Source organism: Paramisgurnus dabryanus, chromosome 24 (assembly GCF_030506205.2).
Source record: "Paramisgurnus dabryanus chromosome 24, PD_genome_1.1, whole genome shotgun sequence".
Taxonomy (NCBI): Eukaryota; Metazoa; Chordata; class Actinopteri; order Cypriniformes; family Cobitidae; genus Paramisgurnus; species Paramisgurnus dabryanus.
This window is the reverse complement of record NC_133360.1, coordinates 25,534,565-25,548,585: the sequence shown is the minus strand read 5'-3', so window position 1 is coordinate 25,548,585 and position 14,021 is coordinate 25,534,565. Positions and strand designations below refer to the sequence as shown.

Genomic DNA, 14,021 nt, shown 5'->3' with positions numbered 1-14,021 from the left:
GTTTACGGTAGACTAAATGCACCCATCTATATTTAGCTGAGGTGTGTTGTGTTGTCACATCACAAGAAGAAAATTGCCAGAAATAGGAAACCAGAGATATAGGAAAGAGAGACGTTATAATAATCAAACCCATCGGTAAAACAGGCAAATTACTAAGGAAATGCTTAAATACTGTAAATACTAAGATAATAACATGTTTTTAACATCTCGATTGTTTTCTCATTGCAGCAATGAGAATAAATGAAGAACAGAAACATCAAGACTTTCAGATATTCAGAGATACGTAAATGTCTCAAATTGATTATTAATTCAAAAGAAGGATGTTTAATATTTGTAAATGTTATTTTGCATGTTATGTCAGCTGTGTTGAACACAGGATGTCCTGCCCACCCAACCACTCCCCCATCCCCTCCCTCCAGACTATAGAAGAGACCAGCAAACAGTCTTATTCAAAGCAGCTACACATTAGGATTAAACACACATACAAGCGTACAGTATAGGCAAATGGTTACTGTATATAGATTTGTATAGAGATTATTTGCTAACACACAAATGCAGAGAACAGCTGTCAACATGTTGCTACCGGCTTTTGTTCTGTTCCTTACGTGGGGTAAGTACTGATTTATTATCTTCTCAAAATAATTAAGGTTTGCATCCTAATATTGCATTTTGGAAGCGTTTTAACACAAAAAAGTTGAGAATCTTTGCCAAATTGAGTGTCTAGATTTGCTAAGATGAATATGATTGTGTTTTATTTGTGCATTCAAATATTTTTTTCACTTTAGTAAATGCATTAACTAACAGTATCATTTATTTGTGTATGTTAGTTAATGCCAATACAATTGTTTATTGTGCATTATCTTATTTATATAAATGTATTAGTAAATGCTCAAATTAACATGAACTACGATGAATAAATGCTGTAGAAGTATTAACCGCTAAGGTTACCTTTATTGTGAAGTGTTACCAGATATTTTTTCATATAATTATCTGATCACCGTGTCACAGTCTGTATCTGCTTTATGGTTAAATTATTCATGGACCTCACAGGCTACACAAAGTATCACATACATGACTAGGTGCCCAATTTATAAGGTGCGGTCAAACAAAGTCAGGTTGATGTCTTGGGAGATAGGAACATTTTCCAGTGTAAAGTTTTGACTGCGCACGAGGACTAAAATACATCCAGGGCTTTTTTCTAGGAAAGCTTGGTTGTACTGTAGCTATATATCAGTTGTTTTAGGTAAACCGTTAATTTAACCTTTGTACCCTATTACACAAAACAGTAAAATCGTTTTTTCTACATGCCTGTGTACACCAGCATGCCTGTTTTGTTGATCTCTGTTGTTGTAACTCACTGTGAAATTATTATTTATTTACGTTCTTAACCGTGTAATTTCCTGAATGACGTTAACTATTAAAGAATCTCTTAGAAATGATGTCATTGACACCTGCTCGTGTCTGAACGTATTTAAAGTTGATATGTGATATGTGACCCTGCCTGTAACCAAACCCAGCTGAAGTCATTTTTAATTATTTACTTTTTTCTAACTAATCCTACATAATGTAAAGAACGTTCTGTGAAAATATAACTTTGGGGCTTATAGGGCTGGAACTAATGATTATTTTCATAATCGATTAATCGGAACGATTATTTCTCCGATTAATCGACTAATTGGGTAAATATTTACTTATTTAGTTTTTTTACTTATTATAGCTAAATAAAGCACTAAATTAGGGTATTCATGTGTAAAAGTGTACTTTTAAAAGTGTAAAAGCAGAAAAACATCAAGCTGCAGAAACCGTTTAAAAGTACAACGGTGTTGCGGGAGCAAGTGATGTCATAGACCAATAATCGATAATGAAATCTGTTGTCAACGATTATCGATTAGTTTGTGCAGCCCTAATCTTTAAAGCAACACCAACAAGTTTTTTTTTTTTACCTTAAAATAACATTTCAAAAAAGTATCAGTCGTTCATCCACTCGAATTGCAGCCCTCTATCGGCCAAAACCGCACTAAAGAAGTTTCCGACCATCTGGTCGCGGTCCTGTAGTTCGAGTGAAAACTACAAAAACTTGCTTTACGGCAGACCTACAATCCAATCAGAGCCAGCTTTGCTGCAGTAGGCTAAACTATTTACGACAGTGGTAATGGACAATTCCGCTTCCAACCTGTAGGGGAAGCAAAGAGCAAAAACTCTTTAGTGTTGCTTTAATATTGACATAAGGTAATGCAAATGATTAAAATCAAACTTAAAAGTTCCTAATTTCATCATTAAATTGAATGGTTCTTTGGGGAACCAAAAATTGTTCTTCTAAAGCAGTGTTCTTCACGTCTTAGGGGCTATTTACACTTGGTTTTAAGATGTGTTTTCATCGATCGGATCACAAGTGGACGAGAGAGACACATGACGTTTACACCTGGTATTTAAATCCGTCTCTTTTGTCCACTTTCGACCGCTTCTGTCCTGAATACTGTGAGGGGGTGGTCCGTGAGACGGTGGGCGAGTCTCTCTACTGTCATTCAAACGCGAGCGGGAGTAATTATGAGTTTATATGGACGCAAACTAATATTGTGTCGGAGTCCGCTGCTTGTTTAGCAAGTATACATGTTGCACAGTGTTTTGTATGTTTATATGTTGGAGCTTTCTCTGAATTTTCAGCGCAATTGATGAAATAGGATCGCGGAACTTTCACGCTTTCAAAACGAAACTACGGAGAACACCCGCAGTAGTTTTATCAATGAAAGGCTAAAAATAGCGCTGTTCACCGTATGTTCACGCCAGAAGTAAATAAAAGACGTAAAACTTGTGTTTAATACCTCAGATTAGATAATTGGGCGGAGAGAAGGCGGTCGCGTGTGGCTGTTCGAACACATTCAACCACATGTGCGTTCCGCAACTCCAAAGCGATCCGATCGAAAGTGGTTTCGACTACCTCTGGATGTGGTTGAAAGTGGTCGAAAGTGGACGCGTTCAAAACGTTTTGAACACCGTTTACACCTGGCATTAACGTCGTCCACCTCTTACCCTGGAGAGCCGGTGCCCTGCAGAGTTTAGCTCCAACCTTAATCAAACACACCTACCTGTGATTTTCTAGTGATCATGAAGACATTGATTAGCTTGCTCAGGTGTGTTTATTCAAGGTTGGAGCTAAACTCTGCAGGGCACCGGCACTCCAGGGGTTGGATATGAAGAACACTCTATAGCATCACTGTGCGTTGTAAGTAAGGTAGAGATCTAGATTTCAAACTGTGCTTCAAATAGTATGCTTTAGGATGAAAACATTTTCCCTTTTTTCTTCTGTTCAGGTTTTGCGTCCTGTCTTCAGTACCGGGCTGATTTCAACATGATGGGAGTCACTGGTTGGGTCCTGATTAACTCCACAGATCAGAAGGCCACCATCAACCTTACAGGAACGGACACATGTCAATTGTATAACATATCTCTCACCACGTTTCCGGTTATGTATGGCCATTTTGCATCGCCCTGTCAAAAATCACACATAGGAGAAAACGTATTCACGTTTTCCATAAATACGTCTCAGACTTTGGTAAATGTATCTGATCTATTTGCTAAGCGCTCACGTCTTGATGCACTCTCAGTGCTGGTGGAGACTTGCAATGGCATTAGAGTTTGTGCTGGACTTGCGTCTGAGTCTCAGGTCAAAACACGGCAGGCGCGATTCTTCAGTCCGTTGGCTGGAAACGTCTACATCCGTCAAGCGACTGGAGATCCAGGAGCCACTGTTCTTTCAGATTTACGAAATGTTAAGCAGGCCAGTACTTTACAAAATGTGAGTATCATCTTCTCGCAAAGCTCTGCAACGGACTGCACTGCGCTTCTGGGCAGTCTAGGACATACAAGCCTTGCAAAGTTGGGTGTTTTAAATGTTGGGTCACCTTTAGAACCAGTAAAGTCTCGCTTGGATATCCCCACCCTCAGTTCTGAAGTCCGTTTTGCTCTCCTAAACTTAGGTTCAAGTTATGTATGTGCACAAATCTATACTGTTCCAATAAAAGAAGTCAGAGCCATCCTAAACATGAGAGGGATTAAAGGGTACTACAACTTTTATCAAGCATCTCCTTTTGATCTCACCACCATTACGGTTAACCTGTCAAACTTGAACAAAAGAGTCGGGCCATATCACGTTCATCAGTTTCCTGTACCCGAAATTACCTCTCCCCCTGAGCTCAGCTGTAGTAATAACAATGTTGGTGGTCACTGGAACCCATTTAATGTGAACGTTCAAGCCCCTGCGTATCCGCCTCCTAAAGGTTCCACTCACGATCTCTATGAGGTTGGAGATCTGAGTGCAAAGCATGGATCTCTGGAGAATACAACTAGCTTTCAGGACACTTTCAAAGACTGGAACTTACCTCTGTTTGGACAAAACAGCATCGTGGGACGTTCCCTTGTGATACACCAGCCCAATGGAATTAGATTTGCATGCGCAAGTATAGGCTACCCCGGTGAAGTGACTGTCGCTAAGGCAATCTTTAAGAGTCCGGTGGTGGGGACTGTCCTGTTTACTCAGCTCATCAGTGACCCGAACTCAGATGTTTCTGTGTTCATGGACTTAACCCATGGACAGCTTTCTACACCAGCCTCACAAAACCATAACTGGCATGTCCACACCTATCCCATCAGCACAGAGACTGACATGGACCAAAGTCGTTGCTTGTCCACCGGTGGACACTGGAACCCATTTGGCATAGACTCCACTTTGAGTGGTTATGCCATTAATTGTGGTCCAGACAGCGTTTTTGCCTGTGAAGTTGGAGATATTTCTGGCAAGCACAAGACTTTGGATTTACAGCCACAGGTTGGTGTGGTGGCCAGCAAGAGCTTTTTTACGGACACAACCTCTTGGGTTTCTGGAATGATTGGTCGCTCTTTAGTGGTGCATGGTTCTAACCGTACAACTCCAAGGATTGCTTGTGCAAACATCACCTTGTTTCGTTTTCCCTCTGCTCACACTGAATCTTGGTTTGGGCCCGGATCTTCTGACGGTCACATCCAGTTCTCACAAGTCTTTCCTCAAGGACCAACAATCCTCAACATCTCCTTTACCGGCCTCAATTCCAGCGCTTCTGGCTACCACATCCATACTCTCCCTATCAAGAGCGGTGTGGAACCGTGCTCTGACCTCAACATCATGGGTCACTTAAACCCATTTTTCGTGAACAGTACCTCATCTCCTGCATCAGGAAATGGCACAGTTGACCAGTATGAAATTGGTGACATAAGTGGGAAGTTTGGGACATTGACAGGTCAAAATGACTTCCAGAACCTGTACGTGGACAGTAACATGCCGCTTTCGGGACCTTACAGCATCATTGGAAGATCACTGGTCATACATTACAGTAACAGCTCAAGGTTAGTGACTATATAGATATATAGACAAGTCACCTGCCGTGTGGCATTTAATGTAATTTGACTTTTTGACTATTTTATATGAATCTTCTAAATTGGTCTGGATTAATTCTCTCTGAGCTGCTAAAAACCGAAGCAGAAGTAAGGTTCAGAGTAAAATAATGACAGGTGCACTTCATTTCCAATTCTGCATTTTGTTTCAGTTCTCCATTTAGTGTAAGTCTAAATCAAGACCTTATCTCAGAAGTTACCAGAAAAACTTTTGCCATTGTGTTGCAGCAGTTACAGTGAAAGCACACAAATAATTGTTTAAAAATCAAGTCAATATCCTGATATATTCAGGAAACCTTCTTAGCTTGTGCAGCTTCCATGTACTAAGGGTACATTCACACGGGGCGTAAGCGTTAACACTTGACGGAAGGTATGTCTGAAGTGTTGCCAACAGCCAATCACAGTGGCCCCAACACATGCTCCTCCCTTCTCCGGTCTTGCATAAATGTAATTGGCTGGCTCTGCACTAGGTTATTTGCATAAGGCAATCTGATTGGCTGACGCATGCATTGGCGCTTGAAAAGTTGAGAAATTTTCAACTTCTGCCACAAGCAACAGCGGTGACGCGACGCCGACGGATCCACAATTCAGTTCGCCAACGCATGACGTCACCCATTCAAAGTAAATGAGAATTGTTAACGTTTACGCCCCGTGTGAATGTACCGTTAGAGGACTTGTTGTGCCGTTTAACAGATTCGGCTAAAAAACAGTATTTCTGAATGGCCTAAGGTTGGGATTAAGCGGATTTGAAGCGAAACATATATATTGATGAACATATAACACATACCGAGAGCATTCGGTTAATTTCATTATCTCATTTTTTATAGAGGTGGGGTTCGCACCCATTGCATCTGAGCTCTTCATATCAGTTAAAGTTGTTTCTTTCACTGTTTATAGTTCAAGGTGTGCAAATATCACAGCAGAGACTTCAACTGATGGAAACTTGGTGACCGCAGAAGCTAAATTCAATGACACAGTAACCGGGAGTGTAAAAATGGTAAGAATGGTTAATAGGACACATGCATACTCCTAGATAGCTTGGTGGTTGATCACTGCGTTAGCAACGCAAAAGGTCATGGGATCAAACCTAGGGAACACACATACTGATAAAAAAAGGTGGTATGCATTTTAAGTCACTTTGGAGTAAAGTGTCTGTCAAATATAAAATCTATTTATTATAATTCACTTTTTTTATGGGGGGGGGTCTCTGAAATGTTCTGAGTGGAATTCAGTGCTGGACATTGTGGTTGCATTTTGCTCTGGCCAGATTGCCAGGTAGTCAAGCCCAATCCTTAACCTTAAGTATAAGCAATAATAATAGTGATAATTGGGTTAGCAAATGAATAATATTATAGGACAAATAGCAAATAAGACAAATGAATCTTTCTTATATTTCTTTACTCAGCTTTAAATTTACCGTCACTTTAAATCTGCCACAAAAAGATGACACTGTTCATTCATAATGCTGGACTGAGATGGGTGGAGGGCGGGAGAGGGGAGAATAGTAACAGGGTGATGCTGCTTGGGTTGTCCTGCTGGGATGATATGAACCTTATCTCTACTGCACGCAGATGGATCTGTCACATGCATGCATGTTGCATGCTAAAAGACGAATCACATGAATGAAAACCAGAAATAAACAACTAAGACTTAAGAGTCTGTCTAGCAATCTAATTCACCCTGTGTGATGTACGGTGTACTGTGTTTTAAGTCTCAACAGAGTTTTTCAGATGGCAGCTACGGCGATGTCCTTATAGAGGTGGATTTACAAACATCACAATCGTTAAATGTAAGTTAGAAGATTTCTTCAGACTGTCAGTTTCTCAGAAGACATCTGCTTAAACCTTTAACTTATATTTGGAAATACACTTATCTGTTTGCAGGTTACAGAGGCTTTATGGTACATTGCCGAACGGCAGGTGGGATCAGATGGGCATGCGTGTGCTGGAAATGTAGAAATGTATAATCCATTCAACATGACAACAGAGGTGAGAGAAGATGTATTTACACCTTGAATGATGTTTTCTTTTTTATTTACTTAGACTTACACAGGGTTTATTTCACTTTCAGGTCATCCAAGATATTTAATCCAAATATAATGTAATAGAAGTATAATAAAATGATAAATAGAAAAATATGTATATATTATTTATTTTTAATATTAGCCAATCAAACTGACATTATTGGGTTACATACTGTAATGAAAATAATAGAAATCACAGATCCTAATTTACATTTGGGGCCCTATCATACACCCGGTGCAATGCTCGACATGAGAGACTCTCATTGGTTTCTTGTCCAAAACACACCCATTACTCATTACGAAAATAGGAACAATCCTTTTAGACTGTGTGCCAGGCGTATAGACCATTTTTCACCTCGTTTAACTAGCAAAAGTGGATTTGCACACACCCTTATGCACTTTAAACCATGCGCTTAGATAGTTAAAATAGGGCCCCTGATGTCCATTAGTTGCAAATGCAATTTTAGTAGAAACATCATAATATCCGCTAGATTGTTTTTTTTAACAAGTCAAAAATATCTGTATTTTCTCCTGCAGAACGGCAGCTGTTCTCAGGTCAGTCCTCTGGTTTGTGCAGTTGGAGATCTGACAGGTAGACATGGGTCTATTAGTCTTATTAAGAGACAGCTGTACAGTGATGTTCATTTGCAGCTGACTGGAGACTTCACAGGTAACTCTAAATACATTTGAATGATTTCAATATGTAATATAAATGTAGAGATTTAAATAAATATGTTTACGGTTTTAATGTTAAAATGTCATACACCCGGCACAATGTGCGACGCAATAGTTTTTTGCTAGCTTAGGCCCAGCGCAGTTATAATTTTTTCGTTCAGCGCCACATTGTTAAAAAAGCAAATACTTTTGCGCCCATGGGCGTGCTGGTCTGAAAACGAGGTGTGTTCAGGCGCATTGTTGACACGTTGCTATTTTAAAGCAAACTAATTGACCAACTAAAACCTGGTCTAAAAACTACAGTCAATGGCGCAATATTGTTTTTGTTATTTAAAGAGGGCGTTAGTAATATGCGCCTATAAACGGGACGACAACGCGCATTTGCTTATCACATATATGGATGCGCCGCAGCACACAAACATTTTTAAATATGAAAAAATAAAGCATTCAAATGTAAAAGAGATAAAAGGGATCGATAAGTAGGCGTTAAGAGCTGCTTCACCTGTAGCCTTTCAAGTAATTGAATGTGTTGCTACAAACAAATTCAAATATTGCATTTATTTAAAAAAAAGATTAAATTCATATTTATTGTATATATTCGCATTTATATGATGACTTTGTACCTGTTTGTTACAATGAAAGTATTTTTAGAGTACAAACCTTTTCTTGCATATTTGTAAATTATTCTTTGAGATGATCATGTAGGTTATCCATACCTTAACAACAATTAAAACCTGCTAATTTTACTTCCATGACTAAAAGAAAATGACTTTTAAAGAGAACCAAAGGTTTTAATTAAAAAAATATTTTCGATACAAATAAAAACGACGCAATATTTTAACATCAATCTTCTTCCTCCACTTAGTTTTTCAATGTACAAATTCTGCCATCTAAATAGGGAATCACCAAATGGCGCAAATGCAACTGGCTTTTATATGGGATGTGACTTGAGACTCTCATTGGTTTATTGCACGTTACGCCCAAAACACACCCATTGCTCATTACGAGAATAGGAACAACCCTTTTAGACTGTGTGCTAGGCGCACAAACCATTTTTCCTGTTGTTAAATTAGCAAAAAGGGATTCGGACACGCCTGTATAGACTGTGCACCGTGTGCTTTAGACCATGCGCTTAGATCGATAAAATAGGGCCCTCCTTACTATTTCTATTATTTATTTATTTTTTTTAAGTTGAATTAACTCAAAATTTGAAGGCAGCACAAACTTACTTTTTCAGTTAAATGGCATCAATTGCTCATGTTGTTTTTAACCTGAATAAATTTCTTTATTCTGACTGACACAAATTAAGATATTTTGATAATTAATGGTAACCACGCAGTTGATGGTACCCATTCACTTTCATAGTAGAAAAAACAAAAACTATGGGTACCGGCAAATTTTCTGCTCAACAGAATAAATAAATTCATACAGTTTTAAAACAACATGAGGGTGAGTTTTGGGTGAACTATTCCTATTGTTATCCATTGTTTAACTCTGCAGTCGTCCAGAGGTCATTGGTTTTAAGACTCAAGAACAACACCACCAAATGTGCAGATATTCTCCCAGAATCCCCCTCTGCCGAACAGATCTTTCCAAAAGTGTCAAGCTTCAGCAGGTGAGCATCTGTATCTAAATATTGACCTGAAAGATAACATGCTCTCTTTTTTATTGTGCCTTAAAGAGCCAACCTATCTTCAAAATCTGAAAAGCCATATGATGTTTGACATTTATGTTCTTAAAAATATCAGGGAAAATCTTTAATGTCATTTATTAGCAAATACCAAACTGATTTTTCCACTAACTTTTGCCAAAAGCCTAAACTATAAAAATCTTTTGAGTTTTATTAATGAAGACCTCTAATAGTCACAATGGACATTTTTAGGGTCAATGTTTAATTATATTCGTTTGGACTTTATTAACGTTTTGTATACTAGGTTATAAGTCCTTACAGACACATACTCACATTATTAATTATATTTATAACTTTCAGGGTCATTGACAGACATTTGAAACATCACAATTGACTCAAACTAAACAATTTTCTAGTATATTTTAAGTCATTTGGTGCAGTAAGAGCAATACAAGTTTTGTATAATTCTGTACAGGTATGATTTCCGTAAGAGAGTGGCGGATGTGTTAAACCTCAACATGTCTAGAGTCTCCATCTTACCAGGATCTCCTTCCATAAATCCCGATGGGAAATGCCAGGAGGTCAGCTTTCTGGTGTCAGGTAAAATTAGTTTAAATTGTAAAGCATGGGACTTGGGAATGACAAGGTCATGCCTCTGATGCTAAAAAAACATGATCCAAAATACCATACTAATATCTCAAAAATGGGTATTTACTGTCTACGTTTGAGATTTTTAGATTTGCTTAAGTGATTTGCAGATATTGGTAATATCTTTCTCCATGGAGTTTGCTTTTCCCATGGAATGAACCATGGAATTGAGCGTTGTCTGTCAAAACAATGAACAATCCCTTCTATTCAAAAGACACAAAAAAGGGAAATTGCACAGTAATCCGAACCATTGAGACCCTGTGATCTTACGCAATATTCCGAAACAGGATAGCGGTATATGACAAAGGTTTGTATGTAGCACAGGACACTGGCCGGGGAAATAAGGAGAGAAACTAAAGTGTAAGGTGTTTTATGCAAATTGTTTATTGAATCAGATCCTTCCATGCAAAATTCACCGTCACAAGGCGGCATGGTTGCCAGATATTGCTTATTATGTTCTTAGTGATTTATCAAGTTACTATGCGGTTGCTAGGATATATCAGGTGGTTGCTAACTGACCCTAAGTAGGCCCTACAGTCTCTGATATTTTATTAAAGTCTGATACTTTGGTCTTTTAATATTATGTTAATATATTATACATAATACAGATTAGTCAAATTAATTAAAGGGACACTCTACTTTTTTCCCAGCTCCCCTAGAGTTAAACATTTGATTCTTACCGTTTTACAAGCCATTCAGTTGATCTCCGGGTCTGGCGCTAGCAATTTTAGCATAGCTTAGCATAGTCCATTGAATCTGATTAGACCATTAGCATCACGCTAAAAAAGTCCTTGATTATTACTCCAGAATGAGAGTATAGTTCCTATCCATATCAGCCTAGAAAATTAGTACACGATGTAACTAAAGAAGAGTCAACTTTTAAATATGAAAAATATCAAAACTCTTTGGTTATTTTTGAGCGCGATGCTAACGATCTAATCATATTCAATGGATTATGCTAAGCTATGCTAAAAGTGATACCGCCAGACCCGGAGATCAGCTGAATGGATTCCAAAACGGTAAAAATAAAATGTTTCAGCTGGAAAATGGGCCTATTTTCATTAAGGAAATAATAAACAAAGCTTCAATATTTAAATTTACAGTAATTGCTCTTTAAAGGTGCAGTGTGTAGATTTAAGTGGCATCTAGCAGTGAGATTGTGAATTGCAACCAACAGCTCCGTCCACTGTTTATAGAAACGCATAGAGAAGCTACGGTAGCTGCCACAGGACAAACATGTTGTTGTTTAAGACAAAATACTGTAGTGCCAAAACGCAGTTTGTACGTTTAGGGCAACAGTAAAAAACATGGCGGCACAAAATGGCGACTTCCATGTAAGGAGACCCACGATGTATGTAGTTAAATACGTCCCATTCTTGGGTAATAAACACATAACAGTTCATGATGTAAGGCCTTTATACATCGCAGATAATATAGTTGTGTAGATTATACTGCATTTCTGTCAAGTGATCCTTATAAATTTTACACACTGCACCTTTAATATATTACAGTAAGTAAACAAAGTCATGCTAAACTAAAAAAAATCTTAGAAAAGCCAGACACAGTAAAAGTGGAAACAGAGATGTTGTTATATTTCTTCAAACTTGTTTTCCAGGTAAGGTGAGCCAGGAACAGCTAAACTCTGTTAAGTCCAATAAGAGGATGGGTTTGTTCAGAGAATCAAAGGCGTGCACTTCAGGTAAGCCCTGACTTAGCATTTATCAACAGATACACTATTGTTTGATTGGGTTTAACAAGACGAAAATGCTTCCCCTTTATTTGGCTACAGGCAACCTCTGTGGTATTTTGCTGCAAAAGGCATTTAAAATACAATTAATACATTTTTTTATTAAGAACATGCTATATACATAAAACATAGTTATTATTTAATATTTAGAACATATGCTTTTGTACTAAAAACTAATGTCCTATTGTGTTTGGGTCACCACTGATTTGCTCAATAAATGATCTATATATTTCTTTATCAGGTGTAAACACAGAAATGATGCCGGTCCCATGTAGGATATTACTGATCGTCATGACAACCGTAGCCTGCCTGCTCAGGTCACTGATCCAGCATTAGACGACCCCCAAAAATGTCAAACAACTGCCTTTTTATAAATTCTGATGCAGGGGCTTGGATGCCAGACTTTTTCAAAGACATCACGTTGTGAATATTACAATTGATCCTGGGAAGAAACTCATTTTTTTGTACCAGCCTAAACTGAGTTTCATGCATCTGTCTGGATGTCAAAACCACAATATACTTGTTTCCAATCCACTTTCTTTTATTCGTGTGTTGTGATTATATGATAAGGTTTCTCAAGTGTGGATTGTGCTGCTTTTTTTTATAAGAGATTACTGGTACGTCATTGTAAATCCCACAAAAGGCTGACTTAAGACTGTGTTACACTCCTTTACTTCCCTGTAAATCTCTGGTTTCTGTTCATTGTACATTTTGTATGATGCAAATAATCCTTATCATAACACAGAACTTGTTTTCATACGGTGGGTTTTCAGTTTCTTACGTGGGATTGTGAAATAAAGCCCAAAATCTCAGACTGGCTTATGCAATTGAACAGTCAATGACATGACATGCATATTTTTGTGTTCGGGAGCATTACATAATTTAAAAATAACTTGAAACATATATGACTTGTTTCACTTTATTCTACAAAACTTATTGAGTGGCAGGTGTGGCAACTGTCTGTACAAATGATTATAATATTGACAATATTTTGTTTAAACTCCTTACCTATAAACAAATTTCAGGAATATGAGTAGTTGTTGGCATTTTGGGATAAATGAAAAACTTTTGGATGTTCTCAAATGTCAAGGTAGTACAACCACAATCATCCAGTGAACCCCAGGTGATCTTTATGACTGAATAAAATGAAAATGCTGACAGTAATAGGCACTTTATTGTATATGCTAGGCTGTGTCAGGTATAAAGCCAGAAAAAAATATATTTTATCAAACATATTTTACTTTATATTTATGAATTTGATATCACAGGCAAAAGCTTATACCAGCATCCAAGTAGAAGTCTGTTAAAGGTGGGGTGCATGATTTTTGGAAAAGGGAGTCGGGCCGAGTACCGAAACTCACTTGTGCATGTCTACCATGCACCCTGCCTTTAAATACAACTTCATTGCAGAGGACAGGTGGTGCAGATTTTTTTTAAATATGTTTTTAGGAGCTTGTTTGTCATTGACCCACAAGTGTTTTTGGCCTTATGGCAGGTGATTACTGTGAATATATGTGCAAATGATTACATCTGCAAATACACAACCATTATAAAGGAGGGACACATCAAATGTTAGTTTAACTAAAGCCATTGTTTTTATGTATGATAATTTATATGATTTCTATAATGTGTATATTCAGGTGTGTAAACAACACAACCCATATATTAACATTATTTAAATTAAAGTTTGAAATATATGTATGTGCAACTGATGCAATTGATTTTTATTTCTATATATTAACACATCAATGATTTATATATTTGAAATATTTTTCATAATTCATGTGAAGTAGGAATTGAAGTGATGTCATATTTTGTAACATTTATAAAAAGGGGAAATTTTGAAATATGTGTGATTTTTTTATACAAGA

At 37.6% G+C, this 14,021-nt stretch overlaps 1 protein-coding gene across 1 annotated transcript; it reads left to right on the top strand.

Annotated features, from left to right (window-relative positions):
- Positions 1–406: 406 nt before the first annotated feature.
- On the top strand, positions 407–13,982 carry cusr (Copper-only SOD repeat protein). The gene is made up of 10 exons (XM_065259636.2): positions 407–610; positions 3,312–5,379; positions 6,325–6,424; positions 7,139–7,216; positions 7,311–7,415; positions 7,988–8,120; positions 9,626–9,740; positions 10,231–10,355; positions 12,019–12,102; positions 12,392–13,982. The coding sequence occupies exons 1-10, from the start codon at positions 553–555 to the stop codon at positions 12,484–12,486; spliced, it is 2,961 nt and encodes a 986-aa protein (XP_065115708.1). The 5' UTR covers positions 407–552; the 3' UTR covers positions 12,487–13,982.
- Positions 13,983–14,021: the final 39 nt, after the last annotated feature.